This window comes from Microcebus murinus, chromosome 19 (genome assembly GCF_040939455.1).
Source record: "Microcebus murinus isolate Inina chromosome 19, M.murinus_Inina_mat1.0, whole genome shotgun sequence".
Taxonomy (NCBI): Eukaryota; Metazoa; Chordata; class Mammalia; order Primates; family Cheirogaleidae; genus Microcebus; species Microcebus murinus.
Genome location: NC_134122.1, coordinates 14,529,099 through 14,555,332, shown reverse-complemented (window position 1 = coordinate 14,555,332; position 26,234 = coordinate 14,529,099). Strand labels below are relative to the sequence as shown.

General features: G+C 51.9%; 1 protein-coding gene across 4 annotated transcripts in view; it reads right to left on the bottom strand.

The window, feature by feature from the left end:
- Positions 1-26,234, bottom strand: part of MYH11 (myosin heavy chain 11) — a 104,034-nt gene that overhangs the window by 21,983 nt on the left and 55,817 nt on the right. For all 4 annotated transcript variants that reach the window (XM_012790227.3, XM_012790228.3, XM_075995150.1 and 1 more), the window contains 15 exons: positions 23,254-23,397; positions 17,330-17,425; positions 14,987-15,105; positions 12,269-12,421; positions 11,164-11,337; positions 9,765-9,938; positions 9,391-9,505; positions 7,585-7,778; positions 6,136-6,257; positions 5,988-6,057; positions 5,679-5,839; positions 4,271-4,379; positions 2,147-2,278; positions 1,828-2,034; positions 727-864 (listed from right to left, as the gene is read on the bottom strand). In XM_012790227.3, the coding sequence (XP_012645681.1) occupies positions 727-864; positions 1,828-2,034; positions 2,147-2,278; positions 4,271-4,379; positions 5,679-5,839; positions 5,988-6,057; positions 6,136-6,257; positions 7,585-7,778; positions 9,391-9,505; positions 9,765-9,938; positions 11,164-11,337; positions 12,269-12,421; positions 14,987-15,105; positions 17,330-17,425; positions 23,254-23,397 (2,108 nt within the window). The remainder of the gene's footprint in view (positions 1-726; positions 865-1,827; positions 2,035-2,146; positions 2,279-4,270; positions 4,380-5,678; positions 5,840-5,987; positions 6,058-6,135; positions 6,258-7,584; positions 7,779-9,390; positions 9,506-9,764; positions 9,939-11,163; positions 11,338-12,268; positions 12,422-14,986; positions 15,106-17,329; positions 17,426-23,253; positions 23,398-26,234) is intronic.

Genomic DNA, 26,234 nt, shown 5'->3' with positions numbered 1-26,234 from the left:
GCATTAGCTTTTATCTTTTCTCCGGGATCTGGGTTTCGCTTTTAGTAATTCCACATAAACGGTTGAAAGAAAAAACCCACATTATAACCAAATGCAACCTGGAGCTTTGAGTGGTAAAGAGAAGTTCCCGCATAATCCCCCTACATCGGCCATTTCTCGCCTCATGCCGGTCTGCCTCTCACACTGCATGAAGGGGTCCCCCTTTCTCTTCCTGCCAATGCCAGCTCTTCCCTGCCTCAGGGCCTTTGCACAGTGGGCCAGCTGGCTGAGATGCTCTTCCTCTCCCTGCTCTCTAACCGCTCTTCAGGTTTCCACTTAAAATGCCACCTCCTCCAGGAAGCCTTCCCTCCCCCTTCATCTACCTCCTAATACTCCATCTTATGATACGGTGAACTTTTCCTTCTGAACCCTGATCATGATGGTAATTCATGGTTATCTGCCATCCAGTAGACTAACCCCCACCAGGGCAGGGTCCTCCTTCCCCGTGTAAGCCCTGCACCGCACACAGGGCCTGGCCCACAGCAGGGGCCCAGCTGAGGTTCAGCTCAAAGAACTAAGACGAGCCCACCGTCATTGGGCTGATTAGTGATCACTGACTACGGGTGACTAACTCGTCCTGGTTTGCTCAGGGCTTCTCTGCTTCTAGCACTGAAAGTCCCACATCCCCAAAACCCTCAGTCCCTGGCGAGCCTGTCGTATTCAAGGCAGAAGCTGGAGCCCACTCACTTTGGACAGTTTGTTGTTCTGATCGTCCATGACCAGGATCTCATCCTCCAGCTTCTTGATCTTGGCCTCGGCTGTCACCTTCTCGAGTTGCAGCTTCTGCCTGGCAGCTTCCTCCTCCTCCAGCTGTTCTTCCAGGTCCTTTGTTGGGGAGGGGAGAGAATCACAGCCTTGCTTAAGGCAAAGTCACCCTCAAGGAGGTCTGGGGACTAGCGGACACAGAGGCTGGGCCTGACGACACCTCTGTGGTCTCCTTCCAAGAAGGAACAAGAGGCTTGGGTAAGCTACTGTGCTTCGTGGAGCCTCAGTCTCCCCATCTGTGAAATGGGGATAGTAGGGATCCTGGTGGTTTTAAAATATACCCGCAGATTCTTTGATACCCTTCCCTTCAAGAGGTAGAGCCAAATTCCCTTCCACTCCAGTGTGGGCTGGATTTAATATCTTCTAACAAATAAAATTAGGCAGGAGCGATGGAGTATAACTTGAGGGATTATGCCATAAAAGGTATTGTGGCTTCCTCCCTCCCTCTCTCTCGGATCACTCCTTCTGTCGGAAGTCCCCCGCCATTTTGTGAGCACACTGGAGCAGCCCTGTGGAGACGTCCTTATGGAGGAACTGAGGCCTCCTGCCAATAGCCATGTGAGTGAGCTGCACGGAAGTGGGTCTTCCAGCCCCAGTCAAGCCTTCAGATGAATGTAGCCCCAGCCGACATCGTGACTGCCACCTCTTGGGAGACCCTGAGCCAGAACCGCCCAGGGAAGCCACTCCCAAATTCCTGACTATGTGAGATACATATTTATTATTTCAAGCTGCTACATTTGGGGTGTTTTGTTACGCAGCAATAGCTGACTGATACAATTACCCTTCACACAGGGTTGCTATTAGGAGAAAAGGCAGGGCAGTAGAGCAGAATGAGCTCCCCAGGAACCCATGTTCAAATCCCAGCTCTAGCTTTGTGGCCTTGGGCTGATGGCCATCCCTGTCCAAGCCTTAGTCTCTTCGTTTGTCCAGCAGGGACACGTGTCATCGGCTGCACCTCACAGGCCCCCAAGCGAGGGTCCAGTGACTTGCTACCCGCCACGGGCAGCCCCCACGATGCCTTACCAGCATCTGCTGGGCCATCTTCTTCCTTTCAGCCTGCAGCTGCTGGCCCCTGTCCTCCTCCTCCTCCAGGCGGGCCTCCATCTCGTGCAAGATCTCCTCCAGCTCCTGCTTCTTGGCCGCCAGCCGCACCCGCATCTCCTCGGCCTCAGCGTACAGCTCTGTCTCGGCCTGCAGCTGCTCCTGTAGCAGGTTCTTCTCCTCTGCCAGCTGCACGAGGAGGGTAGGGGGAAGGCTGGTGAAGCCCAGGGGGACCACGTCCTGCCGCCCCGCCCCCGCAGCCCCAGCCGTGCACACCCCCCACCCCACCCGCCCCGGGTACCTGCGAGTGCTTCTGCTCCAGCTCCTTGAGCTCACTCTCCGCCTTCTGCTGCCGCTCCTTGGTCTTCTGCAGCTCGTCCTCCTTGGCCTGCATCTCCTCCTCCTGCCGCGTCACCTGCAGCAGCGGCTTCACCTGCGCACACACGCCCGCCCGTCGTTGGTTTAGGCGGCCAAGGGCTATGCTCTCCTAATGAACTCCATCGGCGGTTCTGAGCTGGGGACGATTTTTCCCCACAGCCCCCGCCTGGGGGGACACACTGCTAAGCGTCCTACAGCGCACGGGACAGTCCCCACAACGTACAATGATTCAGTCCAAACCATCAACCGTGGCCAGCTTGAGGGACTCTAACTAGAGCAACAGAAAAAGGTACAGAATGAAGGGAGAAAGCCAGGCGGTTCTTCATTTTGGAGCCACCCCACGTGAGGACGATGGCTGAAAACTGATGTTTCTTTCCAAGGACAAAAGGAAAAAAATCCTTCGCATACTACCTCCCTATCACAGTCATTGTTAGCACTGCTACATTTCCTTGCAGATTCTTTTCCTACGTTTAAAAAATATGCTTGAAATCATACTGCTACGTGTCATGGGCTGTTTTTATCAGTTAAGATTATAAGATATTTATCACCTCGTGCTATTGCATTTTTTTTTTGAGACAGAGTCTCACTCTGTTGCCCCAGCTAGAGTGCCGTGGCATCATCCCAGCTCATGCAACCTCAAATTCCTGGGCTCAAGCGATCCTCCTGCCTCAGCCTCCTGAGTAGCTGGGACTACTGGCACGCACCACTGTGCCTGGCTAATTTTTTCTATATATTTTTAGTTGGCCAATTAATTTCTTTCTATTTATAGTAGAAAATTTCTTTCTATTTATAGTTCTTGCTCAGGCTGGTCTCGAACTCCTGCTCTTGAGCGATCCTCCTGCCTCAGCCTCCCAGAGTGCTAGGATTGCAGACATGAGCCACCTTGCCTAGCCTGTTGTATCATTTTTACAATTTTCTACTTTCTATATAGGTCGCCATCATTTTTTTTGTTTTTTTTTTTTCCTCCTTTTTTTTCTGACAGCTTTGTGAAGTCCAAGCCATCATTTTTAATAGCGGAAAAGCACCCCCTTAATGCATAGGCCACTGTTGAACTCGTCACTCTGCCAGTGCTGGGCATGGCAGTTCTGCTGCTCAAAATAAGGCCACGAGGAATGTCCTTCATTCCCGATTTCCTTTATTTAAGATAGTTTTCTTAGGATAGTTTTTCAGAAGTTGGGTCAACAAGGATGGTGTTTCCAAAAAAGCAGCAACCCCGCCGCCCTCCCCTGGGCTGACTCCTAAACTCCGAATCTCAGGCCCTGTGTGGCACCAGGACGTCCCTGCTGTGGACACAGTGAAAATAAGGCTCATGAAAATAATGCTCATTTTTCATGCACCCATCACTGTGCTGCTGTGGGTTTTTTCCCTGCGATCATCTGCTCATTGTCAGCTCCCTAGTCACCTAGAGCATGCACGAGGCCAGGGACTGCGCTGTCTGTCCACAGCCGTGTCCCCAGCATCTGCCACCTGCCTGGCACACAGTAGGCGCGCACATACATATCTGCTCAGTGAGAAAGGTCTGTGCCAATTTGCACACTCGAGGGCACATAAGAGGGAGCCTAGTCTTTGCAGCAGAGCTTGTCTTTGTGCCACTGGGACGTGGCAGCCTGTGACAGCGTGGGGACCAGCTGTGCCCAGAGGCCTCGCCTCCACCAGCAGCGAAAAGGAACGACGGTGACACGCGCCACCATCGGGTTGGCTCTCAGAGAACCGTGCTGCGTGAAGGAAAGCCAATCCCCAATCGTGGCATCCTGTATGACTCCAGTTCTAGAACATTCTTGCAACAGCACAATCACAGACACGGGCTATGGACGGAAGTGGGTGTGGCTACGGCTGTACAAGGGTAACAGGAGAGACCCCAGCAGTGACGGACAAGCTCTGCGTTAAGGTCACAGCTGTAACCCACGTGCCAAAGGGGAAGGGCCCCCCCGGGCCACGGGCGAGGTTGGAGCCCCACGCCCACGTTGGGCCATCTCCTGCCCCGCGTCTGGAGTGTCCGGAGTGAAGGACCAGGGCTGGGGCTGGGGAGGGGCCGGGCCGCACTGACCTTGGTGAACAGCCGCCACCACTGCCAGTTCCGCAGCTTGAGGTAGGCGGCGCAGTTCCTCTGGATCACCTTCATGGCGGTCAGCTGCTGCTGCCTCTTCGCGAAGGCCCTGGGGCAGAGGGAGGCAGGGCGTGGGTCCCCCCGTCGTCCTCAGCACCCTGAACCGCACGGGGACATCCCCTGTGCTCCCCGGCTCAGATGCTTCTGGAAGCCCTGAGCATCAGCACGGGCATGTTGTCTGGGCACAGACCCCTTCGACGGTCTAAAGGCAGAGCTTTCCTTCGGGGGCCAGGAAGGCCCAAGGCTCACCAAGTGTTCTGGGCTCGGAGCTGTGATCCCAACACACCCGGGGAACCGATGTCCTGCACACTCCCCCCGCCGGCTGTGCGGCCGCTCCTGGCAACACTGTCCTTCCCTCAGCTGTGCCTTAGAAATCTCAGACCCTAGCGCTGAGCCAGCACCCCTCCCGTTAAGGGCTACTGGGGTCGGGAAACCACAGAATGGGGAGCATGGCCCCATTTTCTCTGCTCGGCTGCTGCTTTGGACGTGGGTGAACTTCAAGCATAAAATCACCCCAGTTATTGTGGAGGCAGGAGGGATGGCCACAGAACTCAGGGATGAAACTGGACAAGTTAGGCCTGTCGCCAGACCGAGCGCTCCCCGGACGTGGCCTTGACCAGCCCGATGGGTCCACTTGGCAACGCACCCGGTTGGTACAGTCGGGGCTCTGCGGCTGACGGCATGGTCTGTCCCCAGTGACAACACACGCTCTGGACAGACAGACAGCTGCTCTGCCAGCCCCTGAGGTCCTCTTCAGGGTGTGACTCTCACTGAGGAGCCTGAGCCCGTGCCCCAGTCCCAGGCTTCACAAAACGGATGGGGCATCACAAGTTTTGAATCCCATTTGGACACTGGGATAGAGATACAGCCAAATACTCTCTCCTTAAACACCGTATCACCTTCTATCGCTTCTGAAACGGTAACAGGCACCGTTCTAAGCCCTTTCCTAGCGCTATCTCATCGACTCCGCATGAGCAATTCCACGAGGTAGGAAAGACAATGCTCCTTTTTCAGTGAGGGAACCTGCAGCTCAGAGAGGTCGAGTAACTTGCCTAAGGTTCATCAGCAGATTAAGTCAGGGAGCCAGAACAAGGACCCAGGTTTAAACCTCCAGAACCCACGGTCATGACTTCTTCCCGCCCTGCACTCATAACTGGGGCGTTCACTTAAAGTGGAGGCATTTCTTCCCCCTCCAGAGGAGGCTGTCATTCAGCCCACGGTGCCTCTAAAAAGCAGACAGCCTCTTAGAGTCGGGGAATCAGGACACGGGGCCAGAAAGCCCCCCAAATAGCTGTGGTTCTGGCTGTGTTTGCGGGGAGGTTTCAGGACGCGGGGAAACCGTCTTTACTTTCTGGCCAGGTAGCCGCGACACATCGCCTGGAAGGCCATGATGACATCTGTGATCTTCAAGTCTCGCTCCTCCTCCAGGTGGGCCAGGACCCCCGTCCGGAAGAAGATCTTGCTCTGCCCGATCCTGTACAAGTTGGGGTCGAGTTCCAGGGCCTTGATCTGCAGAAGGAAGGGAGAGAAGAGCTCACTTTGCAGCCGCGCCACCTGGCCAGTGGTGCCAGGTGTGCAAGAAGGGTCCCTCCCTCCCAGAGCAGCGGCCGGCAGCGTGGCCAGGGGGCGGAGGTCACGGCTGGATTTCGGGGCTTACCATGAGGATGCAGGCCTGCTTCCCGTCCATGAAGCCTTTGGGGATGGCATTCGCCGCCAGGATCTCGTAGCTTGAAACACAGGGCAGAAGTCACCAAGCGTGCCCCTCTATACCGCCCCTCCGCCCCACCTGCGCGGCCGCGGCTCACCGCTGGCGGAACTCCTGGAAGACGATCCTGTTGGGGAAGCCCTGCCGGCAGATGCGGATGCCTTCCAGCACGCCGTTGCACCGCAGCTGCTCCAGCACCAGGAACGCGTCCAGCTTGCCGGACTGCAGAGGCAGAAGAGGGCAGTGGAGCCCTGGGGCCGGGGCTGGGATCCAGCAAGCCCCAAATCTCACCCCTGGACGGCCCAGCCCGCTAGGCCACGGGGGCTGGCCCTGGCGCGGCTCTCTGGGGTCTCAGCCCCTTTCTCGGCACTGGTTATCCCGTGATCTCTCTCGCACTTGGTGGCGCCAACCTCCCCTGGCTGGAAACAGGCTTCCTCCCTGTCACCGCCCCTCCCCACTTCCTGTCCACCGCTGGCTCTACAGCTCCCGCCTCCCAAATATCTCCCAGCCCACCCACTTCGGTCAGCCCACCATCTCCACCATCCGCTGGCCACCACGTGCTCCTGCCTGGACAACCGCAACGACCAGCCCTGCCTTCCCCTCTGTCCCTCGTGTGGTCTAAAATGTAAATCTGATCACATCCCTGCTTAAACACCCCCAGTGGCGTCCCCAAAGGCGGCCGCGCTCTGTCTGCACCCAAGGAGCGCCGAGATCCAGCCCTGCCTCCGTTCCGCCTCATCTCGCCCCGTCCCTGCCTCGCACCTCACGTGTCGACACCCCGAGATGACCCGCCTCGCATTTTCTTGCCTGGCTCCTTCATTTCTCACCCCACGTTCCTGCTCATCCTGGGCCCTGCACGCTACCAAGCCGAGGCCCATGGCTCTCCAAGCTCACGTTCGCCAAGGAGCCTCCTCTGCGCCCGCGGCTGGGGAAGGGGCTCTGGCTCTTTGGCGTCCTCGTAACTGACCATGTTGCAACATGGTCGTCAGCTGTGTATCTCCCCCATCCCCTGGGTCTCGCACAACCCCAGCACTACTGGCATCTTGAGGGGGACAACTGCCTGCTGTGGGGCCGTCCTGTGCACTGCAGGATGCTTAGCCCACCCCGGCCTCTACCCACTAGAGGCATCCCCTTCTCGGAGTTGAGACAACCAAAAGTGTGCCCAGACATAGCCAAACATGCTCTGGAGGACACGCCCGTCTCCAGCTGAGAACCTGCCCCAGATCACGAGAAGCCACAGGCGAGGATCACGGTTTACCCAGCGCGGTATCCCGAGCACCTGGCACAGGGGGGAGCTCAGCAAATATTTGCTGGGAGAATGAACGAATGCGTGGCTGAGCGCCCTGCACAGCAGCTCCCTGGCCAAAAACCCTCTGGACACACTCTCCCTTCCTCTCCTGCCTTCTTTCGCCTCCAAGGTCTGGCTCCCAAGTTCACGACCTTCCACCCGCGGCAGATGGGGCCAGGGGTGGGGGATGGTCCCTGGGGACAGTCTGACCACTCCGGACACCCCTGGGACGGCAGCCCCGCGGCGGTCGGCAGGCCTCACCCTCTTCTCGTGGTTGGGGATGATGCAGCGCACGAAGTTGGGCGTGGTGTTGCGCAGCGTGGTCATCAGCTTCCCCAGCTGCTCCTTGTACAGCTGCCCCACCGTGCGGAACATGCCCTTCTTGGTCTTGGAGGCGCTGGGCAGCGAGCTCTCCGTCATCTTGGCCATCTGGTCCAGCCCCACGATGCGGTCCACTGCGGGGCACGGCGGGGGCAGCATCAGCCCGTGGCCCAGCCGGCCCCCACCCCTGCACGGCTGGAGGACAGGGCCAGGGGGTAGGGAAGCTCTGCATGGAGACCCAGGTCCCCTCAGTGGGCCCCGTCCCCGTCCCTCTGCAGCGGGTCAGGGGAGGCACTCGGGGGACGGGTTTCCAAGTGCCGCACATTTGGGAAATCCCGAGAACACCCGAGTGGCAGAAAGAACAGATTCCCTCTGATGCTGTCATGGAGACCTGGGGGACAAGCCTGCTCTTGCTGTTGGCTCACCTTAACCTCCACCATCTTGTGCCTCAGTTTCTCTTTCTACAAATGGAGGTAATAAAACATCTCCCTTCCAGGGCAGGAATAAGTGCTCACTCCCTGCCAGCCTCCAATCCTCCCTCCACCGACAGACAGTCACTGAAAGACTCCAGCAGCATGCCAGGCCCTGGGGACACCCCCCCCCCCGCTGCCCGTTACATTGCGTGGACATCTAACGGAAGGAGACAGATGGTGACCACGTACATGAGTCTAGAATATTCCCAGGTGTAATCAGAAAAACAGAACAGGGTAAGGGGGGAGAGAGACGCTGTCTTCCATAAGGTGTGGGGGGTGGATTTTGTCTGGACTAGCTGGTATTTGAGCAGACAGCAGGAAGAAATGACTGAGTGACCACACAGGTACCCGGGGAAAGAATATTCTAGGAGGAAGTGTCAGCAAAGTCTCCAAGATAGGAACCTGGTACATCAGTAAGTGTTCAACAGACAGCAGGTTTCACTGTTGTTACAGTTACAGACGTTCTTTGCCTTTCAGAACCTAGCGAGAAACTTCCACCAGCCCAGTGGGCGATGCATGCCAGGTCCCGCCTGCCAGCCTTGGACTGGCTGCTTCTGCGCCTTGTGCTCAATTAGGTTCTGTGTGACAATCTCTTTGCGTGACCATCCCACAAGACTGTCGGCTCCTTTCGGGGAATCCCTGGCTGGGTTTGCCATGAGCCCCAGGGATGACACAGTCCCAGGGTGAGACGCTGTCACTTGGGCCGGGCCTGCCACATTGCTGGCACTCAGTAAATGTTGGCGTGGCTGGCGCCTCCTTGGAGTATGTTCCAGCCTAAAGCAAGGCAGCATGCTCGGGTCTGAGCACCTCTGGTCTCATTTAACCCTCACAATACTCCAAGGAGAGGTAGAAACTGCAGAAACTATCATTTCCCCAGTTTTACTAATGAGGATTTGAAAGCTTAACAACACTGAGTGACACGTCCAAGTCCACACAGCTAGCGGGTGGCAGAGACCAGACGGAAGTGAAGTCCCTCTGCCTCCAGCTGGGGCAGTGCAGTTCCCCGTGCCTGGCGCACTGTTTCTGCCACCTACTGCCCGAGCCCTGACCGCAGGGCCTCCTCCCTGGGGTGCAATGTGGGGTTCAGGGGCTGGGAGTCCCCACTTAGGAAGAGGTTGGATGTCTCAACAGGACATCACCAGCACACGCCACCCCCATGCACGGGGCTCCCCGCCCGGGGCAGGTGAGGCGGCAGCGGTGGCTGGAAAGGGCGGAGGGCCTGGGTGTGCCATTCCCCAGCTCGGAGCAGCCTCCAGAGCAGGGAGGGCCTCACCGTCCTTCCACAGGTCGGCCACGAACTTGTCCGAGGACGCGTTGAGCAGGGAAGTCACGTTGTCATTCAGCGGGTCCATGTTCTTGGTCAGCCAGGCACTTGCGTTGTAGTCCACCTGCCGAGGGCACCCCCGCGGTCAGACGGCCTCGCTCCAGTCAGACACCCCGGTGGGTCGCAGTATATATTGCACGGGCTAAGTCCTGTGCCTCACAGATGCCTAGACGACTCGTACACGGGACGCGGCTGGGATCTGACGTGTGTCAGACGCCCCTGGGGTTCCCAGCCCTGGGGTTCTGCCGTCCCCCAGTCACTCCTGCTCTGAGCGCCCGCCCGGGTTCCCTGGGACAGAGAGCGCCCGGGCCCGCGGCTGGTACCTTCCCCGCATAGTGGATGATGGAGAACTCGGTTTTGTCCTTGAGCTGCTTGGGCTTCTGGAACTTGGGGTGGTTGCCCTGCTCCGTGCACAGCTTCTCCACGAAAGACTTGTCCGTGGCTTTGGGGAACCAGCACTCCTCGTCCAGCAGGGCCAGCACGCCCGGGGGGTTGTTCTGCGGGGGACAGGGAGGGCCGGGTCGGCGGGAGGCAGAGGGCGCCAGGGCCTGCGGTCTGTCTGGAAGAGCTGGCCACCCGCACACGGCGCCAGGCGTCCCCGAGCCCTGTCGCCGGACTTGCCTACGTGTAAAGATGGATCCACACCCCCACACCCCCCAGTCTCACCTTCACTTCCCCTGTGGCCGGTGGACCAGTACTGGGGATGTTTGCTGCCACCCCTAGTGGGCGACACACACACACACACAGATTTCCCAATTCCTGCACACTAACCCATTGCTTGACTTACACCTGTCCTTAGGGCTCCTGTGAGTACAGCACTTCCCCGAGACTGAGACAGTCTAAACCAAGGTGTCAGGAGCACCATCAGATGTGGGCATGCCGTTCCCTCTGCTGGGATGGTCCGTACTTTCTGGACTCAGCCTCAGAGAAGCCTTTCCTGCCTGCTCTGTCCAGAGTGGGCCTCCCTAAATCATTCCCCGCGCTGGCCTTACGGGGAGTGTTAGTGGCTTTGTTTGTCTGGTTTTGTGGTTTCTCCAGGAGGGCAGGGACGATGCCCACCTACCTCATTTATGGTTACATCCTTAGCCCCTTAAAGAGGGGGGCCAGCACATAGTAGGTGCTCAGTAAACATCGATTCGATAGTTATTGATTATTCACCTGCGACGTGCATGGTTCTAGGAGTTTGGGATATATTTGTGAACAAAATGAAGACTGCTGCCTTTGGGAATGAATGAATGGGAGCGAGAAGGGGAAGGAAGAGAAGGGGAAGGAAGAGAAGGAAGGAAGAGAAGGAAGGAAGAGAAGGAAGGAAGAGAAGGAAGGAAGAGAAGGAAGGAAGAGAAGGGGAAGGAAGAGAAGGGGAAGGAAGAGAAGGAAGGAAGAGAAGGAAGGAAGAGAGGGAAGGAAGAGAGGGAAGGAAGAGAGGGAAGGAAGAGAGGGAAGGAAGAGAAGGAAGGAAGAGAAGGAAGGAAGGAGGGAGAAAAAAAGGAAGGAAGATAAGAAAGGAAGGAAGGGAGAAATAAAGAAAATACCATTGATATTAAAATGTGGATTAACAGCAATTATGGTTTAGTTCACCAAGATGCAGTTTACAGCCTTTCAGGACTTGGTGAAGGGGGAAGCCGCGAATATGAACAGAGCACAGGGTCACACGTCCGCTGAATGAAGGCCACACACGTGTGCACGTGTGCCGCGGACCACGCACGCCCACGCGCCCCTCACCGGCCGCTCGATGAGCTCGATGCAGGGCTGCAGGTCCAGCCCGAAGTCGATGAAGTTCCACTCGATGCCCTCGCGCTGGTACTCCTCCTGCTCCAGGATGAACATGGTGTGGTTGAAGAGCTGCTGCAGCTTCTCGTTGGTGTAGTTGATGCACAGCTGCTCGAAGGAGTTCACCTGAGCACACGGGGGGGGGGGCGTGAGCATCGCGGGCGAAGGCAGAGGACGGGCGGAGAGCCCCAGGGAAGCTCCGCCCCAGACAGCGCCCCGCGCCCCACCCTCTCCGCCCCCGGAGTGGGCTAGGGCCCCGGCTCGGGCTGCCTAGAGCCCACCAGGCTGGCAAGATTGACCTCCTCCCACATACGTGGCCGCCTCACACCTTGTTTTAAGGACACTCGTCTCCTGCACCTGTGCAACGATCTATGGCTAGAATAACCTCGTAAGACACGTTACCGCCCGCATTTTACAGATGAAGAAACTGAGGCTCAGAGAGGGAGTAACTCTGTAGTGGGCATCTTTTGGGATATCTGTGCATCTGAAGACCTTTCCTTTCTCTGAGAACTTTCCTCCAATCCATGGGTATGGGATCCAAGATTGACGTTTACGCTACATGAAGTACTACAGGATCCTGAAAACAGTGCTTGGCTTGGAGGTGACAGTGTGGGGCCCAACTCAGGTGAGTAAGAGTCCAGGAGACCCAATTCCAGGATTCGGGTTGGAAATGTTGGAGAAGAGATGTGTTTTGTTTTGTTTTGTTTTGTTTTGCAGCCGGGATTACTGTGAGGCAGTCTGGACCTGTGGCAGCCACCTTGCCACCATGAGGAGAGAGCCGGCTTGGGGGTACAGCCAGTATGGAGGGAGGCAGAGAGAGATGGCAGGAGAGCAGGCCCTGCCTCCTGGATCCCATGAGACCTCTGGTCTTCTCGGTTTCACAAGGTAGTATGTTCCCTGTTGGGTTTCTGTCTCTTACACTCTCAAGGATCTAACCGTAACTAGAAAGCCTCCCAGCCTTTCCGGGCTGCCTTTCTCCAAAGTCGTGAGTTCTCGCAGGGAGAGCCTCCTCCCGGAGAATCAAGACCACGGCTGTCATGAGCCCACCGGGCTGTACCTCAAAGATCTCAAATCCAGCAATGTCCAGGATCCCTAGGAAGGAAGCCCCTTGCCGATGGGTCTTGTCCAAGGCTTTGTTGACGCGGCTGAGTATCCAGCGGAAGAGGCGCTCGTAAGTGGCCTTGGCCAAAGCCTCGATGGCAAAGTCGGCCTGCGGGGGACAGCGAGGGAGGGGAGCACGGTTATTCCCGATGGGCTGCGTTTGCACACGCGCCAGGCCGTGGTTCAGACTTTTATTCTCCCCCTACATATCATCAGTCCTTAAAACAATAAACAGGCCAGGCCCAGTAGCTCACGCCTATAATCCCAGCACTTTGGGAAGCTGAGACTGGAGGATCACTTGAGGCCAGGAATTTGAGACCAGCCTAAGTGACACAGTGAGGCCCTGTATCTACGAAAAACAAAAATTAGCCAGTTGTGGTGGTACGTGCCTATGGTCCCAGATACTCGGGAGGCTGAAGCAGGATTGCTTGAGCCCAGGAATTCAAGGTTGCAGTGAGCTATGGTGGTGCCACTATACTCTATCCCAGGTAACAGATTATCTCAAAAACAAATTAAAAAAATAAATAAATAAATAAAAAGGGAAAATTATACTATCTCTACAATCAGTAGGAAAGTAGCAGTAAGAGATAGAGTGGTCAGACCTAAAGAATGACCATAAAGGTAATTAAACACTTCCCATCAGAGGGACTGTTGAACCTGCTCCACTGGGGATCATTTAGGAGTCATCTCTGCCTCTAGAAATGGTACATGGTCATTTCCATAGATAAGTCTCTTAGGGCAGACCTAGTACCTACAACTAAGAGATCAAGATAAGGCCACGAGGGCAGTGCTCTGTTGTTCTTGTTAAGCAGTGGGTCCTCCAAACCTGACATGGGACTTGGAATGTTCCAGTATCTGATAGATAAAGGATAAAGAGATGGATGGGTAGATGGACAAATAAAATATGGGTAGATGGATGGACAGAAGGATGGGTGGATGGGTGGGTGGGTGGGTGGGTATATGTATGGATGGGTAGATGGATGAGTAGGTAGAGGGATGATGGGTGGGTGGATGGATGGATGGGTGGATAGGTAGAGGGATGGATGGATGGGTGGATAGGTAGAGGGATGGATGGATGGGTGGATGGGTAGAGGGATGGGTGGGTGGGTGGATGGGTAGAGGGATGGGTGGGTGGATGGATGGATGGATGGGTGGATGGGTAGAGGGATGGGTGGATGGATGGATGGATGGGTGGATGGGTAGAGGGATGGGGGATAGATGGATGGAGAGGTAGAGGGATGGGGGATGGATGGATGGGTAGAGGGGTAGAGGGATGGGTGGATGGATGGATGGGTGGATGGGTAGAGGGATGGGGGATGGATGGATGGATGGATGGGTGGATGGGTGGAGGGATGGGTGGGTGGATGGATGGATGGATGGGTGGATGGGTAGAGGGATGGGGGATGGATGGATGGGTGGAGGGGTAGAGGGATGGGGGATGGATGGATGGATGGGTGGAGGGATGGGTGGATGGATGGATGGATGGGTGGAGGGGTAGAGGGATGGGGGATGGATGGATGGGTAGAGGGGTAGAGGGATGGGTGGATGGATGGATGGATGGGTGGATGGGTAGAGGGATGGGGGATAGATGGATGGGTGGAGGGGTAGAGGGATGGGGGATGGATGGATGGATGGGTGGATGGGTGGAGGGATGGGTGGGTGGATGGATGGATGGATGGGTGGATGGGTAGAGGGATGGGGGATGGATGGATGGGTGGAGGGGTAGAGGGATGGGGGATGGATGGATGGATGGGTGGATGGGTGGAGGGATGGGTGGATGGATGGATGGATGGGTGGATGGGTAGAGGGATGGGGGATGGATGGATGGGTGGATGGGTAGAAGGATGGGGGATGGATGGATGGATGGGTAGAGGGATGGGTGAATGGATGGATGGGTGGATGGGTAGAGGGATGGATGGATGGGTGGATGGGTAGAGGGATGGGTGGATGGGTAGAGGGATGGGTGGATGGATGGATGGGTGGATGGGTAGAGGGATGGGTGATGGAGGGATGGGTGGATGGAGGGATGGGTGGATGGAGGGATGGGTGGATGGAGGGATGGGTGGATGGGTGGAGAGATGGGTGAATGGATGGATGGATGGGTGGATGGATGGATGGATGGAGGGATGGGTGGATGGGTAGAGGGATGGGTGATGGAGGGATGGGTGGATGGAGGGATGGGTGGATGGGTGGAGAGATGGGTGAATGGATGGAGGGATGGGTGGATGGGTAGAGGGATGGGTGATGGAGGGATGGGTGGATGGAGGGATGGGTGGATGGAGGGATGGGTGGATGGATGGATGGGTGGATGGGTAGAGGGATGGGTGATGGAGGGATGGGTGGATGGAGGGATGGGTGGATGGGTGGAGAGATGGGTGAATGGATGGAGGGATGGGTGGATGGGTGGAGGGATGGGTGGATGGGTAGAGGGATGGGTGGATGGAGGGATGGGTGGATGGATGGATGGGTGGATGGATGGATGGGTGGATGGGTGGAGGGATGGGTGGATGGGTAGAGGGATGGGTGGAGGGATGGGTGAATGGATGGATGGATGGGTGGATGGGTAGAGGAATGAATGGGTAGATGGGTGGATGAATGAAGGGATGGAGGGATGGGTAGGTGGCTGGATGGGTTAGTGGTGAATGGAAGATTCTGTAGGCAAGTGCAGCATTACCTGTTCTTTCGTCTGAGCTTTCTGTACCACGTCCCGCCCAACTTTGATACGTGGGGTCAGAATGGCTCTGGTGAAGTCAGTCACGTTAATTCCCATGAGGTGGCAAACTTTCTGAGCAGCTGGATGGAGAAAAGCAGCATCCTGAGTGCACCACGAAAGAGATGGCTGGGCAAGGAAGGCACATCACGTGGGACATTTGCTTTCTGTGTCTACACTGACTTCTCTTGGAGAAATGGAACCGAATGGTAGTGAACATGAAAGAGTCCCAAAGACTGCTGTCATCAGTGACCTCACCCCCGGTGTTTTGCTCATAGGCAGTGACAAGGGTGGGCTAGGGGTGTGCCCCAACTGGGGTCTTAGGGTCAGACAGTTCTAGGTTCAAGTCCTCGCCCCCTTCCCAATTCCAAGTCATGTGACTTTGGACGAGTTATTTAGCCTCCCAGAGTCTTGCATTTCTCAGCTTTCAAAAGGATCAGCTCTTAGGCTGGGTGCGGTAGCTCACGCATGTAATCTCAGCACTTTGGGAGGCTGAGGCAGGAAGATCACTTGAGGCCAGGAGTTCAAGACCAGCCTGGGCCACATAGCAAGACTCTGTCTCTATAAAAAGTACAAAAATTATCTGGGTGTGGCGGCCTATCCCTATAATCTCAGCTCCTCAGAGGCTGAGGCAGGAGGATCACTTGAGCTCAGGAGATTGAGGTTGCAGTGAGCTGTGATGACACCACTGCACTCTAGCCCAGGCAAGAGAGCAAGACCCTGTCTCAATCAATCAATCAACCAATAAAAGGGTCAGCTCTTGGGTTCTCTGTCAGGTTGTTAACAGGATTAAATGAGATGAGGTATGATTTGTTCTACTATTATAGGATATGTGTTGCAGCATTGTTTGTAACAGCAAAATCCTGGAAACAACCAACGTGTCCATTAGTACTGAAGTAGAAAAATACATTGTAGCATTTTCATAAGATGGAATACCAGACAACAGTTAAAAAATGATCTCTTTCTCTCTAGACCAGAGGATCCAACTGGGGACGACTTTGTCCCAGGGGACATTTGGCAATGTCTTGAGACATTTTTGATTGTCACACTTGGGGGGTGCTACTCTTGAGAAACGAGCTAAACAATGGTGAGTATTTAGACTGTTTCCCAAGAGTGAAACAAAGCAAGTTGCAGAAGGATGCCTATAGTGTGTTATGCTTTATGTAAATTGAAAACACTAGCAAACAACGCTATCTACTGTCCAGGTCCGTGCGTGGGAAAGTGTCAAGGAGACGGGAAGGGCACGTGGTAAAGCATGAGTGTGGTTCCCGGAGGTTCGGGGACAGGCAGGAGGCTGGGACCCCATGGAGAGAACAAGGGAGAGTCAACGTTACCTGCATGGCTTTATTTCATGTTAGAGACAAAGAAATATGATATTTTCACAAATGTCTCTTCTGGATAGTGGGCATGGGGGTTGGTATATTATTGTGTATATTTCCAAATTTTAAAACTTTTTCTCAAAAAAAAAAAATCCAACACTAGCTGCTTCTTTAACTCAAAAGACTAGCGTTGCATGACAGTTTGCACACGCAAGGACAGTAGATGGAGTGATCTTAGGATTTTTCCTCTCGTCTCTTAGCAATGGTGCTTTTTCATTTCTTTTCCCGAAGAGCCGGCAAATGGGAAACCGAAGTTTTCCTCTCGAGTCAGCCACCAAAACGCGTGGTGGTAGCCACGCGATCTTCTCAAAACACAAAATACTGCTTTATTTGTGGGTAGGCTTTTTAGGTTTAGAGGAGAAATATACAGAAAGCCCAGTTAAATCGGAATTTCAAATAAACAAGAACACTTTTTTGGTATAATTATGTTCCAAATATTACACGGGACTTACTTATAATAACAAGTGTCTGTTGTTTGCGTGACATTCAAATTTAACTGGACATCTGGCGTTTTACCTGGCAGCTCTAATTTGCAGGGAAACTTGAGGTTTGTCTCCCAAGCAAGACTGGGTGTGCCATGTCTTGCTTCCTGCTGTATACCAGCACCTGGCATATAGAAGGTGCCCAAGATGTATTTGTTTAAAATTTGTTTAACAAAACAAACGAGTAGAGGGTTTTAGAAGAGAGAATCTCTAAGGATCCTGTCTGATCTAAAACTATTAGGTTTTTGCCTCCTACATCCTGATTCAAAGACTTTCACAAAAGGTCTTGAGCAGTGACAAGTTTGAAAAAGGAAGTCAGTGATACTAACCCAGTCCAGTTATTGTTAATATGCTAGATACTCTCATGCAGAAAAATAGCCAGCAATGGAGTGTGGCCCTCCCTCCTTCCCCAAAGCCATCAGTCATTGGGAAAATGTGGGCAGTACCTGTGTTATCAGGCATAGATGCCTGGTCCGTGTTTCTTTCCTTCTTGAAGACGATATTTCCGAGCTGTAGGACGGATGACACCACCTTCAATATGGCTGAGGTGAGGAGGGAAGAGGAGGACAGACACAGATGTCAACACCAAGGTGCTCTGCAGGTTTGGAGTCTAAAAGTCACTGGGGACCCAGAGCCCACATCTCGCCTCTGAAGAGACCCAGTTCTGAGCCCCTGTATCTAGGAGAGAGTTAAACTGCCTAACTCCTTGCTAACGGGGAGAAAACCTGATGGGGGCAACTGAATAATTTCCGATGGTTGCTAGAAACCTTGCCCAGTGGGATACCACGGATCAGGGACTGTCCTACAGCCATGGACCAAATCTGGCCCTCTGCCTGCTGTTATAAATAAAGCTTTATTGGAACACAGGCACACTCGATCATTTACATACTGTGTCTGGCTGTTTGCATGCTACAAATGGCAGAGTTAAATAGTTGCAGTGAAGATCGTATGGTCCACAGAGGCTAAAATATTTACTATCTGGCCCTTTGCAGAAAATGTCTGTCAACCCTAGCTACAGAGCAATGAGAATGAATCACCTACAACGACAGACAACAAAACTGACACGTCTCACAGACACAAATGCTGAACAAAAGACACCAGATGTAAACAAGAACATGCTGTGTGAGTCTGTTTATAGAAAGTTCAAGAACAGGGGAAACTCATCTATGTTGTTAGACATCAGGATAATGGTTATTCCTAATGGAGGAAACTTTTGGGGGGCTGGTGGTGTTCTCCTCCTTAAAATGGGCACCAATTACACAGGTATGTGCAGTTTATAAAAATTCATTGCACTGTACACTTATGGCATATGCGGTTTTCTACATGTAAATCTTATGTCAATAAAGGTGTTTGTTTTTTTTTTAACCCTATGCTTCTTGACACACACTGCTTGGTGTACAAAATGCTCATGTTAGGAAGGTGGAAATTTGTTTCTAAGTGTCTTCACACAAAAACACTGTGTTCCCAGAATAGTTCGAACCCTTCTAACTCCATATTCAACCCCCATTACTGTTAAGATAATTTCTGTGTCTGAAATCCTTATAAGACCATGAGTTTCTGGAGCATCAGGGGGCTGCCCTAATCATCTTTCAATTCCCAAAATGGAGTCCAGCGTCCAGATGGACATAGGAGGGGAGGGAGGGAGGGATGATGGTAGATGAAGGATGGGTGATGGGTGGATGGATGGACGGATGGATGGATGGATGGATGGATGGATGGATGGATGGATGGATGGACGGACGGACGGACAGATGGATGGACAGATGGATGGACAGATGAATGGATGGATAGATAAATGGATAGATGGATGAATGGGTGAATGAATGGATAGATGGATGGATCGATGGATCATGAATGGGTGACTGATGAATGCAAATTCTTGGCTTAGCTTCACGCAGGTGCAAACCAGAGTTTTGGCTTGTAAGAAGCCACCATGTTCCAAAACAAACCCTGGAGGTCCCAGCCTTTTCTGCGTCTTCAGGACAAAGTAGGGGTTAGGAGGCCCTTCACACCAGCTATCCTCACACCGTAGGGTCCCGGGCCCAGCTCAGCAGGAGAAAGACCACCCGCCCATCGCTCCTGCTCACTATGGCAGAAACCCCTCCCCCCACGATGAACAACGCCGCTATGGACAGGACATGGCTAAGACAGTTTCCTTTAACAACAGCGTCCAGGAAAGGGGCTCTGTAAACTATCAGGAGCCGTACTCGTGGTTGCTGAAGTGCAAGTCGGAACCAGGCATTGCCAAAATGCCCGCAGAGCCCAGGTGAGCAGGCTAACTCAGGGTTTCTCAGTCTTGGCACTACAAAATTGGGGGCCAGATAACTCTGTGTTGTGGGGGGCCGTCCTGGGCACCATGGAAGGACATTTAACAGCATCCCTGGTCTCTAACCACTAGATGTCAGTGGTGCTCCCTGCAGAGCTGTGACAACCCAAACCGTCCCCAGATAGTTGCTAAATGTCCCCTGCGGGGTTGGGAGGAACTCACCCCTGGCTGAGAACCACTGGTCTACGTGAACCCAGCTGACTGATGGGGACAGTGGGGACCCCACCCGCAGGGAGGCAGCAGCCGCTCCATCGTTGTCACGGGGAGATAGGCCCGGTATGGCCAGAAGTTTGAATTTTTCCAAAGGTGATGGAAACCCACATTTGTATGTGAACTCTACCCATGATCAAATGTTGGGAGCCAATTTAAAATATTTTTGAAGGCTGATATGGCCAAATAATCTCTTCTGCGGGCTCTGGAGTCACCGGTCTGCACTTCCTGGTGGAGTTAATGTGATCACAGAGATGACAAAAGAAGGCCACCACGCCCAGGCCGTAGAGCTGAACCAGTGGGAAGAGCAGGCAGACGGCAAGGTGGAAAACTGGAAGGGGCTACACGACAGCGGGGCTGGTGACGGCTGGCGGTCCGGGGTGGTGGTGGGAAGCACACACACCGGGCGCAGTTACTTTGACAGTCCTGGGTTCAAGTCCCAGCTGCACCTTGCCGAGCCCCAGTTTCCCTATCTGCAAAATGGAGATGGTGGTAGCATGACGTTTATGTCAGGAGAGAGGAATGCAAACGAGGGGCTGGCCAGCAGGGGGTAAATAGTGGCAGCCATCCATGGTGGGTCCCAAAAGATATGTCCACCTGGAACCTGTAAACGTGGCTTTATATCGGGGGGGGGGAGGTCTTTATAGATGTAATCAAGTAAAGGATCTCAAGGTGAGATCACCTCGGATCAAACTGGTGGGCCCTAAATCCAACGTCAGGTGTCCTTACGATAGAAGAAAAGACACACAGAGCGGAAGGCCACGTGGAGGAGGCGGCAGACATTGGAGTGACGCATCTACGTGCCAAGGACAGCCGGAGCCACCAGCACCAGGACAGAGACAGGGACAGGTTCTCCCCTGGAGCCTCCAAGCAGGAACCAACCCCGCCGACACCTGCATTTCAGACCCCCGCCTCCAGAACTGGGAGAGAATAAATCCTGTTGTTTGAAGACACCAAGTTCACAGTGAATCATGACAGTGGCCTTAGGAAACTGACACCCTCCCTCGTACTGACGAATAGGAAACAGGGCCGCCAGCACACGGCACGGTTACTGCCCGGGGTCCACGGGGTGGGTAGTTTTAGATGGCACGTGAAACTTTAGTTTTGCTATTAATAGTTCTTCATTTTAATTTATTAGAAACAGTGAACCAGGGCATAAAAGATTAGTTATTTTACAGAAATTATTGTTCAGGACAAAGCCCAGAGCGGAGAGGGCTGTAGAAATCTACCCTATGCATAAAAATATTCAGCCAACAATAACAGAGATAGAACCTGGCTGTGGCACCAACTGCGAATGACTCAAGTCTGAAATACGGACCTAGACAACCTCCACGAGGCTTTGAGTGCACCGGTGGGGCCCATCCCAGCCTGTTCATGGCAGCTGTGCGACTTCACATCAGCTACTAGCCTCTCTGGGCCTTTGTTTTGCCAGCTGAATCTCCACTCCAGCAAAAACGAAAAAACCTATCATATAGGCTTGCCCTGAGCATTCAGTAACACAGCACCCCAACACAGCCGGTGTGCAGCGCCCATTAGCTGCTGCTGCGCCGTTAGCATCGTTCCAGTCCCGTACTGCGCCTGGCTGGCTGTGTGATTTCAGTCCCTTTGCCTCGCTGAGCCCAGCACGTGGTGGGGTGGGGGTGGGGGAGAGGGCTGGATTGAGAGCAGAGCCCAGCATGGCAGGAAAAACCCTGGCCCCTCCTGGTCACCTGGGGCCTGCTCACCACCCTCTCTTACAGTCCCGTGGCGGGGGGTTGGGCGTAGCTCTGGATGGGCGACCGGGGTTGGTGTACACTCTGGTCTAAGTTCTTTCCGTAAGCGCTGGTCATGTGCACACGCCGTCGTCTCAATGCCTGCTCTGTGCACTGTCTGCTCCATGTTTACTTAACTTTTTAAAAAGATTCACTTCCTTCCCTTTCCTTCAACTTATTGTCATAGGAAACTTTCTCTACCTTAAGTGAAAACTCAGCTTCACTAGCCATAAATAGATGCCACCTATAAATGTAAATACAAGGAAAGCAAACAATATCAAATTCTAGCTGGGTGCTCGGGTCTGCCCGAGCAGACTGTGGTGACAAGGGAGCCTGGCAAGTGCTAAACCACATGTAGAATACACTGGGCTGCTTTCTGCCTCAGTTTCCCCCTAGGCCCCGATACAGATTATTTAAAGGACTTTAAATGACAAAATCTCCCATCTCATAGACAAAGGGAGGGGCTTGGGTGTCCACAAGACCAGAGAGTGAGTCCCAGCTCCCTCAGCAACTCGCTGTGTGTCCTTGGGTACGTTCCTTCACTTCTCCGTGCCTTGGTTTCCTCATCTGCAAACTGGGTATAACAACAGCTACCTCGCAGGTGTGCTGTGACATTAAATGGTGCATATAAAGCACTTAGCACACTGCTTTGATGCCTTCGCTTTAAATATGTTATAAACATTTCCACATAAGTCAAAGTCTTTCTAAAACACAATTTAAATAGCCCCATTGTTTTCTTTCACAAGGATAGACAATTGAATAAACCCTCTATCAACCGACAATTTAGTCTGTTCTAGCTTTTTAATTATTTAAATAAAACTGTACTGAACATCCTAGGATGTTAAGGGGAAAAAAGTAGGGTTTGGCAAATGCCTGCCACACAGCAGGTACTTACTATTTGTTGTTGTTGTTGTTTTTAACGTGAGATTGGAAGCAAAACTGACCCCCATCCCAAATAAAACGATTCATTCTGGGAGAGGCCATGGCATTCAGACGGGGAGGCTATCAGCGCTGGGTTGTGACATTGGACCTTGGCCAGAACCCACAAGCACCGTCTGTTTGTCAACTGACCCATGCAGCCTTCTTTTTCTGGACCCGAAATGATCTCTGGAGGACCTGCCCGTCCCTGTGTGCTGCATTTCGGCAAACGGTGCTATTCTGGGGCCCCGAAGGGGAGCGGGCGTGGGAAAGAAGGGAAATTTTCCACAATCTTGCCCTGGCGTTCCCAAAAGAGGTTAACCTTGAACACTGGGGCACATCTAACCCAGAAGGAAAAGTGTTCCTTGAAGCACGGCGTTGGGACCAAGACTATGGTCCCCCATTGTCAAGACCAAGTGTGTTTCTTGGCCATTGGTCAAACGATATTAATCAATACTGGTCTATTACCAGAGCTGCCTTACCAGGAAGAATTCAAGTAAACCCACGGCCTCAACCACTCCCATCTCCCGCCCCCTGCCCACATGGTCCTGCTGAGAATCCGTTCTTAGAGCCCATAACTAAGCCACCCGGCACTTTCCAGCACCCTGGCTGTAATGAGCAGCTCAGGAATGTGCACAGCAACGCAGACCAGCCAATCAGAGTCCGTGAGACTCCGATTCAGGGACTCCAGCAGCGAATCTACGCTGCTCTTTGGACAAAACCCCAAAGAATACAAGGGCTGGAACCCAGCCATGTTGCTGTCAAGAAACTCCATTCTATGTAGGGATAATATGGTTGAGAGATAGAAATCAGTTTCTAGAGAAATCTTTGAGCCCCTAGATCCCACTGTACCTGAAATCCGTATCCCTAAACTTTTCAGCAGTATGACTGAATCATTTTCCCTTTTTTTTTAAAGCCAACTTGCATCACTTGCAACCGTAAGGGCCCTAATTATACAGCTACTTTTCTAAAACACCACCAAACAACCTAGAATAAAATTCATTTTCTTCCTCCTTTTTTTTTTTTTTTTTTTTTTTAAGAGGTGGGGAATTCAGAGACCAGAAATCTGTCCTGACCAGAGAAGAGTCCCTAACTAATTCCGGTGCTGCCCGGAGCATAAATCTAGGTCTCTTTGGCAATCCCAGACTCGGGTGTGCAGGCTTACCTAGCTGCTCCTCTTCATTGAAGCCCATGATCCCCATGGCCTCCAACGTTTCCTGGAACATCTCATCGTCCTGGGCAGCCGGGATGGGCACATACCCATTGGAGAGGAAGGTGTAGTTGCTGAAGCCCTCCAAAAGCAAGTCACCTGGAAGACGAGGAAGAGGGGCAGGGGTTAAGGAGACAAATTTCTACTTTCAACAAGAGGCAGGAACCTGGTTGAGGGTCTGGGCCATCATCATTTCTTTTCCTTTCTCAAAACCTTCCTCCTGCATCATCTTGTAGATGGCCTCATCAGCATCACTGGCCTCACACAGTGGTGCAGGTTGTGCACTGCTCCAGGGTGGCTGGCAGCTGAAATCCAGCCTGGGCTCTGCTAGCTAAGCCACAATCCCTGACATGGGGTTGCATCTGCCCAGAGGAAGGGATATCTTTATCTCAGTTGTCCAGAGGCACCCTGCCTTGAGGAAAAAAGCTGTCCAAAGATTTAGATCAATCTTTAATCATTTATTAAATTGTTGTCAAAATCATATATGCATGTGAATTTTAAAAATCAGTTACTACCCAAGGGTTTATAATGAGAAATACCATTCCTTTTTTGCATCCCTTCTCCAATGCCTACCTTTACTCCACAATACCTGTTTTTTTTTTTATCACTTTTAGCTGTTTCTTCTGGTAGTTATCACTATCTCTCTATATTATAGGCTTGCTATAGACACTAATATATATATTATAATGTATATACCATTATATATTACATAGTAGGCTATTTCTGAAAGTCAAATTTAGATCTTGTCTATATTAGCTTCTGCTATGATAGATGAAAATTTAGTTTCTTAACTACCTTTCCTTTCTCCTATCTCTAATTGAATCAATACATAAAGCTTATATCAGGGGTTAACAAATCTGGCCCACTGTTATTTTTATAAATAAAGTTTTATTGAAACATAGTCACTCCCATTTCCTTGTTTATCCTCTGTGGCTGCTTTCTTACTATAACAACAAAGTTGAAGAGTTGCAACAGAAACCATCTGGTCCTCAAGTCTAAAATGTTTATTATCTGGGCCTTTAACACAAATATTTGCCAAGTCCTTGTTTAGATCATTACATCTAAATTTTGTTCTAATATAGAGATAAAGTCATATGCCATGGTTACATTTTCTTTGTTGTTGTTCAGTCCTCTTCTCCCCCCAAATTTATCATTGCTTTTCTTTCTCTTGCAAAATTTGCTTTTATTATACCCCTCTGATACATCAAGTGTCCTCTTACCAATTTTGCATTAGGCTGGATTTAATTATACTTTCAGAGAGATGTCAGTGAGATACGTTTATTTTTAAACAAAGGTCTTTTATGGGTCAAGGAACTTGGAAGCTGCTTGATAAACTCGAGGTTAAATTAACCCCAAGATACCAGTTAACTCAAGCTTTTAGATTAACTGAAATGCCTGATTAAAGTCACGAGGATTTGGGTCTTTGCCAAGACTTCATTATCCAGAGGATGGATAAATTTATGAGTATTTGATTCTCTCTAAAAGCCTAACCTCTCTCCACTTCTACCAGTAAGAACACAAATGCCCCCTGGGAATTTTAGCTGTGAGCATTCTACTAGCTCGATTTCTGCAAGACAAGAGGCAGAGCATAAAACTGAACCCAGAAAACCAAACTGTTTGGCTTTCCCCCAAATAGAGGGATGAAAATGTAAGCATTTTGTTCTGGGTCACCCCATGGTGTCCCGCACTGGAGCTGCTAATTTACGGTATTTGCTGGTTTATAACATCCATTCAACATCTTCCCGGTCCCTTTATCCAAAACTGCTCCAGGGCACACTTTACAAGCGGTGAGATTTAAACAATGGATAATGCCACCCCCTGCTGGCGGAGGTTTGCAATACACCCCATCACAGCAAAGGTGTACATTCACATACATCCTTTTGGTAATTTTCTTAACTGAAATAATTAACTCCCGGCCACAAAACTGATAGGAAGCAAGTTGTATTATTCTCATGAAATTTTAGACTTAAACTTATTACTAAAGTGTAGATTCTACTATGCACCTATATACATTCTCTTTTTCAGCTATGTGATTTATATATTCTTTTAACAGTTAGTAGATTACTGTACATCCAGAACTTCTATTAATAATTTTCCATTGGTTCTGGGAGGCCAAGGCGGGTGGATCATTTGGGCTCAGGAGACCAGTCTGAGCAAGAGCAAGACCCCGTCTCTACTCTAAATAGAAAGAGATCACTTGGACAGCTAAAAATATACCGAAAAAATTAGCCTGTAGTCCCAGCTACTCAGGAGGCTGAGGCAGGAGGATTGCTCGAGCCCAGGCGTTTGAGGTTGCTGTGAGCCAGGCTGACGCCACGGCACTCTTAGCCTGGGCAACAGAGTGAGACTCTGTCTCAAAAAAAAAAAAAAAAATTTCCCTTGGCATATGGTGTATAGTATATTATATTTACAGTATAAAACATCTCCCCTACAACAAAAGTCAGCAAACTTTGGCACACTGCCTGTTTTTGTTAATAAAGTTTTATTGTAATACAGCTATGCTCATTGGTTTACGTACTGCCTGTGGCTGCCTTTGCATTATATCAGAGTTGAATGGGAGTGACAGAAACCATGTGGCCTGCAAAGCCAAAAAAAAAAGATTTACTATCTGGCCTTTTCAAGAAAAAAGTTTGTTGACCCTGTCCTACCAAGGCCACTTCAGAGTCACTTTCAAAACATGTATATTGAAAAGTGCTTAGTTCCACTGCCCCTGCAAATTCCTTATAAAATCAGAATGCATCTTACATACTTGCAAGTTTTATGAATTGGCAAAAAAGGTAATTGTCTCTGTCCCTTCCTTGAAGGCATAGATTGTGTCTAATTGCACTGCATGTCCTCTAGTCTAATTGGACGTGATTAATTAACGATCTAATGTCTAGCTGTAGTTGATGTCTACTACGTCACATAGTAAGTGCTCAGGAAATGAGAATGGCTCA